The following is a 14,949-nucleotide window of genomic DNA, read 5'->3' on the forward strand; positions in this document are numbered from 1 at the left end:
TGTACGCTACGTACGATACATACGCCCGCTTATTCGATCATTCGAGACGAATCTCTGGAGAAGAACTTGGTCGAAAGAAGAGTATCCGTTTTTCTACGGTTATTACATATCTATGATGAGAATCGCGTAAGCTTGGAGTCGGCGTGTCGACGGAGTCGCGAGGTCGATCGAATCGAAACGAGTTGAAACGGCGTAGAGAGGAACGGCGCGATTAAAAACGCGAGTCGGAGCGAGAAGGATCAAACGAGCCGGTCACGATCGCCACTAGTGCCACCTGGCCGGCGATACGGTTAAGAGAGGGGGTGGAGGGGTGCGTATTGACGCGACTGCGCGATTTCGTCGACGCGGTAGAAAAGGGTAGCGCGTTCCGCGGCAGCGAGAAAGCGCAACGCTGGAGAGAGAGAAAGAGGGGAGGAGAGAGGAAGGGAGCGGAGAAACGAGAACGCGAGGAGAAGGAGGGGACGGCCTGAAAAGCTCGGGCCAGGCTGGGTTCGATCGTTCAATATTCATCCCTTGGTCGGACGAGAGCGCCCGAGAACAGTAGCTCCAGACGAGGGCACGAATCGACCCTTCCTTCCTTTGCGTCCTCGCCCGCGGAACTGTTCGATCGCGGCACTGTTCCACCACGGAACACGTACAACAATACATATTACCAGATAGAGCGTCAGATCCTGACTGTCGTCGTCCGTTCGTTCGTTCGTTCGTTCGTTCGTTTGTTCGTTCGTTCGTTCGTTCGTGGTGATTATTCGCGGAGAGAAATTTTTCGATTCTTCTCTCCATCTTTCGTCTAGTCGTAAAGGATGGAGGGTAAAAAAGTCGAACAGTATTACACTCCACCGCCGAAGCTTGGCAAATGGGAGGGTTTCAGGGTCTTTGTATGGAACTCCGAGACTGGACAGTTTCTGGGGCGCACAGGCGCTAGTTGGGGTAAGTTATCTTTGTGAAAATATGTATTTTACACATCCGAGAGATACTTTACTTTTATCACGCTTCGAACACGGATAGATTCTTTTCGTTCGTTACTGTTGTACGATATAGGTTATTATAAAATTGAGAACGGGAAATGTGTTTACGGTATCGAGAACGATCTTTTCGGTGATATTCTGTGAAAACGTATCGAATATCCGATTGACATTTAATCGTAACCCCACCGTTCTTGACGTAAGTAAAGGGTCGCAACGTACACGCGCACTGCAGATCGTTGGCGGTGCCATGTATTTAGGAAGGATTATCGTGCTTCTCAAGTTGAACCGAAGAAAAATGTTTCGTGATTTTAATTCGGATCGTTTTCCGTTTCGCAACGTCGATAGAACTGTAAACTTTTTCATTTTCATTCTCTTCTCTTTCATTTATCTTTTTTTAATGAAAAATCTTAACCGTTGTAAAATGTAACGTAAAAATTTGTCTCTTCGTACGTAATTTTTTTCAATTTTTGCCGCATAAGTCTTACGTTCGGATGCACGAAAATAACGTTCAGTTACAAATATTTCGTTTTATCTAGCAGGAAACGTATCCTGTTCCGATAAACCGGAGGTTTCTTTTCCGTATCGTAAATATCTTTTCAATTTCATTTACGTTTCGAGACTTTCGAGTTCTCGATCGAATCTTTGAAAAAAAAAAAAAATAAAGGAAGGATAAATCTTCAGTTTTCCATTTTTATCGTCGTAATAAAATTATAAGAAAAAAAAATATTCTTAATCTTTTTAGCGCCAAAGTTTTTATCCCATTATAAATAGTTGAAAAAAGGGAGATAACGCGGTAAGCTATGCTCGAAACGAGAAACACGTTGAAATTATTCCGTAAAGGGATAAAAATATCGAAAGAGCGAGTATTTTGAACGTGTACGCGTAATAATAATACGGTGCAAGTTATTTTTACGAGCTTAAATATACAGATAAAAATTCATTTAAGATTCTGCGTTTCGTATATATTCTTAATGCTTGTAATTGATTTTATTCCACTCCGACCAACGGCATACAGGAATGTATTCTCCATATTGTAACTATTATGTAATACAATTGCGGAAAGATTTGGTCGATCTGACCATTACGGTATATCGAATAAAATCAATTGCTGCAAAAGCTAAGACTATAATCACACGTTCACACAAAATTAACGCTTATTCGGTTACTATTAATCGATCGAAATTTTATTTTTATTCGTCGTAAAACTTTCTCCGATGTTTTATCATCTCTCCCTTAATTGTTTTTTTTTATTTTTTTAATAATGTTATTGGATTTACAATTAATTTAAGAAAATTACGATTTGATGGAAAGGAAAATTTTTAATATTTTTGAATTGTATTGAAAACAAAATTATTTCTGTAAATTTTATTACAATTTATTCGTAAAATTTCTCAGTTGCAAATCAAAAGATGTAATGAAATTGTTATTTATTAGAATCGTTTTATTTTATTTTGTATTATTGAATTATTAATATTTGAAAAATTGGAATTAAAATTTTTATCTTTTTAAAATTTTTTTTCCATGCGACGCGAGAGCAAATCACGAACAAATATTGATTTTTTTCCCCCCTCCCCCGACATTATCATTTATACGGCACGTATAAAATTTTTACGATAGATCTCTTCTTAGAAATTCGACAAATTTGCAATTTTCTTACCTGTATTTACAAACTAATTCGCCCGGCCGTCGAGTTATCGTGTTAGCATACTTAAAGCAGCTTATATTTTTCTTTTCTACACTCTTTCCTCTTCCTCTCTTGAAGTTGATCGACTTCCACCAAGATCAATACAAACCAACCCGCCGTCTTGCCGTCTCAGTGGAAATAGCTTCTCTTTTGTTTTTAATAAAATTTCACCGATCAAAAAAAAGAAGAAAAAGAAATAATTGAAATACAAGAAATGACAACAGAGGATAATTATTAATCATTGTAGTTGAAAAGATTGTTTAACGAATCGAAAAATAATTTATTATTCTTCGAGTGTCTCTTTTTAATGTTTTTATCATCATCTTTTATTTTAATCATAAAATAATTCACGTGAAATTTTTTACTCGTTTGTAGAAGAAAAGAAAGATCTTAATGTTAAAAAAATTTTATATCTTGTTAACGATATAATAAAGATAATTTTTTAGAAAAATAGTTAACGAATCGAAAAATAATTTATTATTCTTCAAGTATCTCTTTTTAATATTTTTATCACCATCTTTTATTTTAATCATAAAATAATTCACGTGAAATTTTTTAAAAAATGTTAAAAAAATTTTATATCCTGTTGAACGATATAATAAAAATAATTTCTTAGAAAAATAGTTACACTTTTCGATCGAAAAGTAAAAAAAGAAAGAAGAGTGAAATATGTAATATTTGACGAATAAGATTGAATATGGGATGTGATACAAGGATCAAGATGTATGTATACATCGAATTATATTTTCTCTCAAATGCAGTACGCTATTACGGTTACTGTAGTAACGTAACATTTTCACGGTTTTTTTTTGAGATATCGATCACTTCGTATGCGGAACGCGACGGCGCCACAAACTTAGAAGCCACTACGGTTCTTTCACGAAGTAGGTCATTGATATTGTTGCATTTGAGTTTGAATTTTGAAGAAATGTGGTAATCTTCGTGATTTTTTTTTTTTTTCGTCCTGGGAAGAGGAAACGAAAAACTTTGTACAGATGTAAGATTATTTTTTTTATAGATTATAAAACAGAAGTTTATTCGAATACTAAAAAGAAAGAAGAGGGCAAGTTTCTTTAATTTAATTTAAACTGTTTTCAAACGATATAGAATGCTATTTTTATTCAAAAATTTCTACTACAAATTTTAACGATGAATTGATCGATTAAATTTATAAAAATTCTAAAAAATTGTAACACTTTGAAGTTTTGAAGGACATCGTTCGTAACTTTGTTTTGTATTCTATCTATTTTTCTTTTTCTATCCTTCTATTAAAAAGGAGAAAAATATCGTAGAAAAAGTTGTTTCGTTGCTATTATGTTTATCGCGAAAAAACAGTAATGGGTTACTGCGTATAATATAAAGCTTGGCCCACTGCCAAAATGACTTTAACTATTCTTAATATTAGTAGACCAACTTTCGAAATGAAATTATTTCGGTACGGATCATTATTTAAAATTAGAGACGTCAATTAAACGATCTTTAAATATATATATAAATAATATATTTATATATAAAACTTAATTCAAATTTTTTTTCGATACATTTATATTCATAATTGTATACGAGATAATTTCTGGAAAATTTTTCTAGAAATGAAATTCATGTTGGGAAAAATTGGACGATGTAGCGGTATAATATTATTTACACGCGCATTGTAATTTGTTGTTGATCAATGATTCTTATAATAAACTCAAGCAGCGTCACTTACTCAATACCAATTCAGGCCAATTAGACCTCGGATCATAACTGTCTCAATGTTGTAGACTTCAATGCGTAAAGTAGATTATTGCGATAAAATATTTGTCTCGGTTTCGATGAGCCTCGACGAAACTAATCGATTTCAACTTCGCCTTTCTCTCTCTCTCCCTCTCTCTCTCTCTCGTTCAGAAAGGATAGAATTATTATTTATTTTTCCTTTCTTTTTTTGATTTCAGCCAAAATATTATTATTCTACGTTATTTTTTACGCGGTACTGGCTGGTTTCTTCGGAGCGATGTTGACGGTGTTTTATCAAACGTTAGACCCGAACGCACCGAAATGGCAATTGGACAACTCCTTGATAGGTAGCAACCCCGGCCTTGGTTTCAGGCCCATGCCTCCTTCGAGCAACGTCGAGAGTACCTTGATCTGGTACAAAGCCAGCGACGAGGGAAACTTTTTACACTGGACCAGAGAATTGGACAAGTTCCTCGAAGGTATAAAATAATAAATTTTAATTTCCATCTTGTTCGAAAATATTTCAAATTAATATTTTTTTTTTTTTTATTATCGCGAATATCCTCCTCTTTTTTAATTTTTATTTCAAGATAAAAGATATTGGAAAAAAAAAATCTTTTTAAGAAGAGAAATGTATTTTCGAAATCGAAAAATTATTATGCTTATCCTTCGTTAACAAACTGTATACAAGATGGATACAAATATAATATTATTTCCATAGATGTATTATGACGCTAATATTAACCGATAAGCGAGAAAATAGTCTTTGTCCTAACGAGCCAATTACGTCAGGAACCCGTTAAATCCGGTCAAGGTGAGACCAATCTTTGGATCAAAGTTTCAGTGTCTTTACATTTATATTACATAACCATACATAATATATGTAATATAAAATTTTAAAAATAGAAATTTTTCGATTTTAAAAATACACGATATATCTCCATTTCTATTTTCTCGATATATTGGACCATTATTCGATTTTATTATCGAACGCGAGTTGAAAAAAAAAATGAAAAAAATGTTTTTGCAGAATATCAGAAACCAGCTTCGTCGACGAACGGTGCCCAGAAAAGGACGATCTGCGATTACGGGAAGCCACCAGCGCCGGGCAAAGTGTGCGACGTGGATATGTCGACGTGGGGCCAGTGCACGAAGAAGAACAAATACGGTTACAACAAATCCGCTCCTTGCATCTTCCTCAAGTTGAACAAGGTATGGCAACGCTGTACGCAACGCGGGATCCCCCAAACGGGGTTTAAAAACACTTACGAACGATTTTTGCCGTCAGATCTTCGGATGGAAGCCCGAATATTACAACGACACGAAGAATCTGCCCAGCACCATGCCGGCCGATCTTCAAGAGCACATCAAGGCGGAGGAGCACGCCAACAGGTTGGACACTGTATGGGTCTCGTGCTCGGGCGAGAATCCAGCCGACGTTGAGAACATGGGCGCGATACAATACATACCGCGCCGCGGCTTTCCCGGATATTATTTCCCTTTCACAAACACTCCCGGATACCTGAGTCCCCTCGTAGCTGTCTTCTTCGAGAAGCCTCAATGTAAGTTTTATACGTATGCATAATGAAAATTGGAACAGCGACACGGAGGGCACGGACACGGATTATTGATTTTTAGACGGTGTATTGATCAACATCGAGTGCAAAGCTTGGGCGCACAACATCATCCACGATAGATTCGAGAGGCGTGGCTCGGTACACTTCGAGCTGATGGTGGACTAAAAGCGGCGACCGCATCTTTTTGCAACAACCAAGCAGCAAACCGAACGCGTCCAAGTAACGACACAAGGAGAAGGAGAAGGGGGAACACGATAAGAGAAATTTCTTTTTTAAAATCTCTCGGTGACCACTCCCTCCGCCCGCTCCCCTCCGTTTGTTCCCCGCGATACCGCCCCGCCCCTCCCCCCGGCCGCGGTTACTCCCTGATATCTAATATCGGATACTTAACCCGTCGTTTCTTCACTTTTCTTTCTCGCGCACGCTTCTCATCCGTATCGTCATCCGTGAAACGGGCCGACTTTTCCTCGGGGAAAAGGAAAAACGAAGAACGAGAAAACGAAATCGTCACCCATCGATCGTGTTCGCTTCGCTCGGCGGCATTCGCGTTGCTCTCGTAACTCTGTGCGTGTGTGCGTGTCGCGTGTGTGTGTGTATGTATGTGTGCACGCGATTTTTCGATGCTCGTCTTGGCTTCCGCAAAAGCATCATAAAACGGACCAGTAAAAATTGGCTATTCGTATCGTATCTGTGTATCTGTGTATGTATGCGTATATATAAATGTGTATATATACATACGTATACAGATGTGTAGATAGATACGTATGTACAGTATACGTATACGTGCGCGTTACGTATCAGGATGCACAAAAGGGCGCGTTGAGAAGCGAAAAAATTCTGCACAAAAGAGGGGAAAAAAATAAAGTCACACTCGGGCGGTATTCTCACTCGTTTCTACCGAGGGGGAGTGAAAGGAGGGTGGTGGTCAAAGGAGGGATGATCGTGATCTAGATTTCCATCGATCGAAGGATGCGATAAGAGATTTCCCTCACTTTTTTCTCCAATTTGTTTTTCGCGAAATAACGCTTTCCGTTGTTCGTCGCTTGATTTCTTCGGGGGGTCTCGTTGGCGGGCAGATGGGCTTGCACACGCACCTTTCTTCTCCTTTTTCTTACTCCGTTTACTTCCTTTCTTCTTTTCTCCTTTCTTTCTTCCCTTCCTCGACGACTTATCCGACGACTTCGCCCGGTCGACGAGACCACCTTACTAGCCACGTGTAGGGTACACCGAGGATTAAAGAAATCGTTGCCCCGTAGTTGGTGCCACTGGTAGACGTATTGAAAAAAGAAAAAGAAAAAAAAAAAGAAAAAAAAAAAAAGAAAATGTTTAGCGCGTTTATGCCCGTCGGTACGGTGCACCCGGCACGGTGGAACTTTTGATTTCGAATTTTCACGAAGAAGCTCTCGGTTTGTGGCTCTCTCGGTGTCGAATCTCGATCGAAAGTTCCGTCGTCTCGGGGGAGAGAAGGGGAAGCGAGAAGGGGGAGGAGCATGCGCGCGCAAGCGAATCGCGAAAGAAAAGGATACGACGAAACGGGGGGAGGGGATGCGTAACGAGGCGGCGCGTGACTACCCTCTCGATCGATCGAATCGTATTTTACGCCGCGAGTACAAGTTCGTTTCGCCGTTGTGGAACTTTCGATTGGAAATCCTTTCGGGATTTTTATCAACTTTGTGATAGATTTCTATTTTATTAGGCAATTGTTTCGGAGAGGAGAAAAACGGGGAGGGGATGGGTCGAAAGGGAGGTCGATTTTCTAATTTCGATCGATGAAGAAAAGAAGGAGGGGGGGAAGGGAGAAGGAGAAGAGGAAGAGCAGAACAAGAAAGAATTTTCGGATTTTCGTTTAAAGTTCCGCCTGTAACGAGATAGATCATATTACAATATCGTGTTTACAGTACACAGTGATTAATGGTGGTAACGTGTATAAATTAAACAAGAAAAATGGAAAGTGACGTTTGAAAGAATTAATATATAGACGGAAGAGGGAAACCTTTCATCGACGAAAGGTTAGAATAATCGAAACATTATAAACGAATAAAAGCAATCTTATATTTTCTTTGATTTTTCTTCTATTACGTTTAATCTATATGTACATATATATATATATATATATTAAAAGAGAAACGAAGAAAAAACTTCAATTTCATTCGAATTGCTCAAACGTTTCGAAGCGGAGATAGAAGAAAGATAAATTCGCTCGTGTTACCGCCATTAACGTTAACAAAAAGATGTAAATAGATTCGAAGCAAATAAGAGCGGAAGAGTGTTGAAAAAAAAAGGAAATTTCGTTTTGTCGGATTTCGATTTGTCGAGAAAAAGGAGCGCGCAGTTTGCACTCTCTGGGGGAAAAGTTTAATCAGCCTAGTGATAATCGTACAACACCGTATGGGATATGTATTTATTGATTATATCGTACCGCATGATAATATCTAGTGCTAGTCCACGCAATCGTATAGTCGATAGGTTGTATCATCAGTCTAGAGATCAGAGGAGTTATGTTCCGTTTTCGATGACGTCGCGATTTGAATTTTTTTTTTTTTTTTTTTAGGCCACGCTAATTATCACGAAAAATTCCCACCTCTTATATCTCGCATCGCGATTCATCCAATCATCGTCACGATCTCTCACGATCTCTCGCTAAGCTTCGCCAAACTCGTTATTTTTTGTTACTCGATCCTTTTCCTTTCTTTTCTTTTCTTTTCTTTTTTTATTTATTACGGTAACGTACTTAACAACAGAATCGAACGAAATCGAACGTTCATCTTCTGATCTCCTGAGTCTTTGTGGCTTGAACATAGAAGCAAAGCTGGTTATTCCGAGAGCTTGTTCGTTTCTTCGAGAATTCGACAGCGTTTGCGCGTTAGTCGCCGCCCCTTTTCACAGTCTGGGATCACTCTATTAGGACGTTCATTATATACGTATCGTTGGAAAGAGGCGCGGTTACGCCGTGAATTTAATCGAACACGGCGTGGAAGGATCCTTTAATCGATCCTCGCCTTAATTGTTCGCAAACGCTCGCATCAAACACTACCAAAGTTCTACTGCCATTATACGTGTGTCCATCTGTTACCTCTTACGAATCTTTTTTGGATTCAGTTGCAACTCAAACTTAACCTTCGCGCACGTTGAAAACGTTCGAGATAGTTGATATCGATTTTTCGTATCCCCGATATATATATATTTTTTTTTTATTTATTTATTTATTTAAGATCTCAATTTTAAACCGAATACGATCGCGTTGAATGAAAAATTCCATTAAATTCGATCGATCTTTGACGATTGTGCGAACAAAACGACAGTACAAAGGCTATAGATCAAGCGATCCGAACGGGCGGCGACTTCCACTTGTGAGCGCTGCCAAACAAATATAACCTATATTATTTTATCCTTATTATTTATTTACAATAACGAAACGTATCGTGCGATTATATTATTATTATTATTATTATAATTATTAGTATCATCGTCGTCATCGTTATTATTATTATCATTATTATTCACATTAGTATTAATATCATCGTTATTATCGTTAATCAATGATTGACGATCACTTATTTTTGAGTCCTCGCCCGGAGCCATATTGAGAATAAGAAAAAGAGAAAAAAAAAAAAACTTAAATATAGAGATTAATCGTCGACGACACTATTAACTTTTAAGAAAAAAAAAAGAAAAAAAAAAAAGAAAAGGAAGGGTGAAGGGAAGGAAAAGAGGGGGGGAGAAGAAGGAAGAAAGACGAGAAACGATGATGGATTATGCGTTGACGGTAATAAAAGTACTATTATAGAAATTATTACACTTGTATCTGAAGTGCACCGAATCGAGGAGCGATTATATATTCATCGTTGCGAACGAGCCGTTTCTAAAATAATAGAAGAACAACAACTGTTGAAGTATATAAATAAGGATCACGACGTTTCGCGAAAGTATGGACGAACAAGTATGGAGGGAAAGTAGGAAAGGTGGGGAGAAAAGCTTGGTATCGGGAGAGGGGGGGGAGAGGAGGGGAGGGGGGAGACAAAAAAAAAATATCATGCTTAAAGTTTCTCGGTTCGCCGTCCCGAATTTCCATTTTTCGAAACGAAATTGGATCAACTTGAAGGGAAGGTGGATGGAAAGCTGGTAAATATTATTACAGATATTATTCAAACTGATATTATCGGTCATGGCATATTTTGCTATCCTGCATATACTATACGTTCATTCTCCAGATTCTATTTGGGACATGTTTCCTGTGTGATAATTGTTAACTCGATTTTAGCGCTTTAAGTATGCACGTATGAGAATATGCGAGTATGAGAGTAGATGAAAATTTTGACGAGAACAAAAAAAAAAAAAAAGAAAAAAAAATGTGGCGGAATTATATAAGCTTTAAGATATATTTAAAGATGTATCGAATATATTATAAAATTATATATACGTATATTTAATATATATATTATATATACTTTACGTATGATATATATATTAATACTATATATTATATATATATATATATCACGTGAATACACCTAAGATATTATTACCAAAGATAATTTTATCGTAATTTCCTGAATAGCCGGTAAAATTTAGTGAAAATTCGACAGAAGAACTCGCGATATCGTATGAAATGTATGAACGCTAAGGGGGGGGAAAAAAGAAAAAAAGAGGGAAAAAAAAAAACGATAAGAAAATATTATTCCAACTAAAACTAAAACTAAAATTCCCATAAGTACTTTTAAGTGTGATTCGTATATTATAACGCATATATATATATGCATGCATACCGGTTATATTTAACTATTCGTTAAACGATATGTGTATTATTACGTAAACTATAAGACGTTCGAAGACGTTCATCGTACGTATGTTATGTATATGCGTTTGGAACCGCTCGGATAAATAATTGACACAGTCGATACAGCAGACAGAGTGGTGGTTTACGTGACAGCTTAGACCAGGTTAAGGTTATGTCGAAAATTCGATCGAGCGAACCAATGTGTGTGATACTCGAAATATATTCATATACGTGGTCGGGAAATAATGTGAAATTCTTACGGTCGAAACATCGTGCCGTTGATTCTTAATATTGGATTTATCTTCACGGTCCTCGTTTAAAATATCTTCCGATTTTAATACTCGCTTCAGAAAAATTGACATTTTTCCGTTTATAAGGTTAACCTGCTTAAGTGCACACGTATGGAAATTCAAGCGAAATTCTCGCCGATTCTTGTTGATATTTTAAATTGCGAAGCCAGAAAAAATCTGTTTCGAATTTTTCAATTCGAATTCAATCCGGGGAAAAAGGAAATTATAGCAAATATATCGATATATCTGTAGCAGTCGTGTATCTACATATGAATACCCATCACTTGCATCTTATCTTTCATATCTTTGCGACTTTTTATGTATAGAGAAGAGTTTGAACCAAAGATGATATTGCCACAGTGAAAAAGAAGGAAATAGTTGCGAGAAATAATACTAGTGAAATAAAAGCAGAAGATAATAAATAACGAACGAATGCTCGTGGAATACGCTACTATAAGCATTCCAAAGAATATAAAATACCATAAACGCTTATGTTATGGTTACAGGATTTCTTCCTGTATCCGATCACTAAGATTTTACCGTAGACTGCGAAGACTCGAATTTAGCATAGCGCAAAAATTATTGTAAATTTTCTCGTTCCGCGACACCTATTGCTTTTGAGTCTTCGTACACCTACACTTGTTGTTGTCGATTAAAAAAGAAAAAAAAAAATTATGTACTACTAGATCCATTGTGACGACATTGATTATTAGATGTTTAAGATATTACCGTTGATAATATATTACATATTATGATCTACGCCAATATATAGCTGTCAAAAGAGGCCTGTCAGAGAGAATCGTACAACGAGACGAAACGAGTAGCACGAAAGATCGTTTTTAACTCGGACGATTTGTAATGAAACTATATCAACTTCTATATCGAAATATCGATATTTATTGTTTCCAATAATATTTCCAATTTATTTTTACGATTGATCAAAAAAACAAAACAAAAAAAGAATAACTCAATTTGGTAAAGTAAAAGGAATAGAATCGAAAGATTTTTAGGTTATATTCGTTCTTTCGTGTAATCGACTTTGCATGTAAACGAGAATAAAGATGAGAATTGTGAAATTGCGAAAAAATTTACCGTACTAATATCGAAAAAAGATAAGCAAACGTGGATAAATGACAAAGTTTGAAACAATTCGAGAAATTTGTCTATCGAGAACTTTAATGTATACGAGCTTTCGATCCCATATCGTTGTGATGTCACTTTTGATTTCGAAATTAGGACTTCGATCCCGGCGAAAAGATCTTTAAGCATGAATATTTGATGATAATTTAAGATGAGATGGCATGGCTGTTGATATCATCATTATGCTTGAAATGTGTTATGAAAAATAAACAGAATGTATAAAAGCCCTTCATTTCGATTTTATTATTATTATTCTTTGAATACTACAATTACAATAAAAGTTAAAGTTAATACAGGAATACAGTAGTAATTAATTAATTTAACCTTTATGTAGTAACACGATTTTTTTTTTTATCGAATGATTACAAGTTTGATTCTTTTTAATCAATATATATTTTTATAAGAAATTTTCATATTTAATTTAACAGGCAACCAAAGAATAGTATAAATATATATATATTAATCCATGTAATTAATAACCTTCAAAATTGATTGCATTTAAATTAACGTAATCGCGATAATTGTTTATTTTGTTATGTTAGTTTTAACATGTCAACGAAACTTGAATGTCATATCTGTATATACTTCTTGATAATATTCAAAAACAAATTAAATCCAAATTTTTGGAATATTTGAATCAAATAATATTTAACGATACTTAACAAGTTAAATAACGATAAGATAAATTGATTATTATTATACGATATATGATACAAGATTTCATTGCTTAATTATCAATCGTAAAAATTATAAAATACCAAGCAATTACGTACATATGATAATTAATTTTATAAAATTACAATTACTGCAAAATACATAAGGTTATTTAATAATAAATAGCAATTCAATTAATTCGTACAATTGGGAGAGAATCACTGTGTATAAAATTATTAATAAACTTTATATTACGTTATCATCTCAAAATTTGAAAGATATGTAGTGGATATATATAAAATATATATACTTAGGATATATAAAAAATTATATGGAATAGAATTTTAATTAATTTAGAATTTAAATTGTTAAGATAATAAATTAATAGATTAAGGAATTCAATAAAATTAATCAGATATTGAAACATTTCTTTAACATATAATGCGAAACAAATAGACGCAATGAAAGCAAATAGGAAAAGGATAATGATAGATTAAAAATATTAAAATCAGCGCCATCTTCAGAGTGCCGTAACTGAAACGTAAAAAGAAAGGATAGAAAATAGTAGGAGAAAGATAGAAACACAATAAGAATTGATTCTCAACGCCATCTTTCGAATATCAAAGATATCTCTTCGAGGAATCATCTTTCTAAAAACATTCGAGAGATGGCGCTAATCTTCAATTTTTAATTGACTTCATCCTGGTTTTGTCAAAGATGTCATTGATTATCAAGAGATGGTGCTAATGATCAATTCTTATCTTATCTCTATTCTTTTTCCACTATTTTCTATCCTTTTCATCTAAGTTTCATTTGCGGCACTCTGAAGATGGCGCTGATTTCAATATTTTTATCCTATCTCTATCCTTTTCTTATTATTTGTCTATACCTGCTTTTAACGCATAATTATAGACGAAATACGAAATTCCAATTGAACAAATTACTTTCATTGTTTCTCTTTCAAAATTATAATTTATCTTGATCTTTAATGTAAACGATATAGATATTACAATCTTTTCAATGTATTTCTAGAACGACGATATATATGATACATGTATAATATATGTACATGACACGTGTGTTCTTTATCGAAAATCGCTCGGCGGCAAGAATAGAATTTAAATTCTATAATATTTATTTTATTTTTTTTATTTATAATTTTTATAGAAAAATAATTTAATTTCAATTTCAAATATTATTAACGTTGCTTTCCCCGAATTTTTAAGCCGAATCGATAATGTTGAAAATGACACTAAAATGATAAAAAACCTATCAAAACAAAGAAGGATGAAAAAATATTTTGGATGATTGATGTATCTTGTAATGTATATATATATATATATATATATATTCATATTCGTGTGCATAGATGATTAACAATCTTTAATCAGTTGGTAAGTCTTTCAGTACCGTATTATGATTTTACTTTTGGAAGAAATTCATTATAGGAGAATCAAACATTTAAGACGATTCTTTCATTTATTTTGTCAAATCCTTTTAGTCGGACGACACACGGCAATGACATTAATGTCACACGACACTGTGGACAGGATGTGGTTAATTCAGATCGGTCGTCATGTATGACTCATATTATACGCGTGTGTGCGATTCATCTCAAAGTGACAAAAAGAGAGAGGAGGTAACTACCAATAGTACAGTGATGTGAATCGCATACACGAGCTGTCACTGAGCACTAAGGTCACACACACGAGGTTTGACCTTAGCCCCCAATTTGTTTCTCGACGATCAAGTCGAGGAAATCGTTTTCACAGCCTTCTTTAATACAATAGCTTCATGACTATATTATACAGGTGTTTCAACGACAATTATTACAATGATTTTTCTTCATAAATTTGATTTATTAAAAATTTCAAAAATACTTAATATTTAATAATTGTCAAAAATCATTAAAATAAATGAGATCAATTATTTAATTTATAACAGAAATTTTTAAATTTAATGAAAATGTAATCTGTTTAAATCTGTTGTTAACATTATTTATATGTATTAAAGTAAAGAGCTCAAACTTAACCTATGAAATCTAATTAGCAATAATCTTAAGTGAAATAATAGATGAATAATCCGGAGAGAAACCACTTATTTTTGAAAGCCAATTGTATTAAGTCTGAGAAACGAACTGTAGATC

The 14,949-nt window shown here is 34.8% G+C and overlaps 1 protein-coding gene across 1 annotated transcript; it reads left to right on the forward strand.

Moving 5' to 3' along the window:
* Positions 1 to 493: 493 nt before the first annotated feature.
* Positions 494 to 12,381, forward strand: LOC408722 (sodium/potassium-transporting ATPase subunit beta-2). The gene is made up of 5 exons (XM_392257.7): positions 494 to 927; positions 4,584 to 4,844; positions 5,396 to 5,577; positions 5,654 to 5,927; positions 6,004 to 12,381. Exons 1-5 carry the CDS (start codon positions 801 to 803, stop codon positions 6,105 to 6,107), a joined length of 948 nt encoding a protein of 315 aa, XP_392257.1. The 5' UTR covers positions 494 to 800; the 3' UTR covers positions 6,108 to 12,381.
* Positions 12,382 to 14,949: the final 2,568 nt, after the last annotated feature.

Source organism: Apis mellifera, linkage group LG3, assembly GCF_003254395.2.
Source record: "Apis mellifera strain DH4 linkage group LG3, Amel_HAv3.1, whole genome shotgun sequence".
Taxonomy (NCBI): Eukaryota; Metazoa; Arthropoda; class Insecta; order Hymenoptera; family Apidae; genus Apis; species Apis mellifera.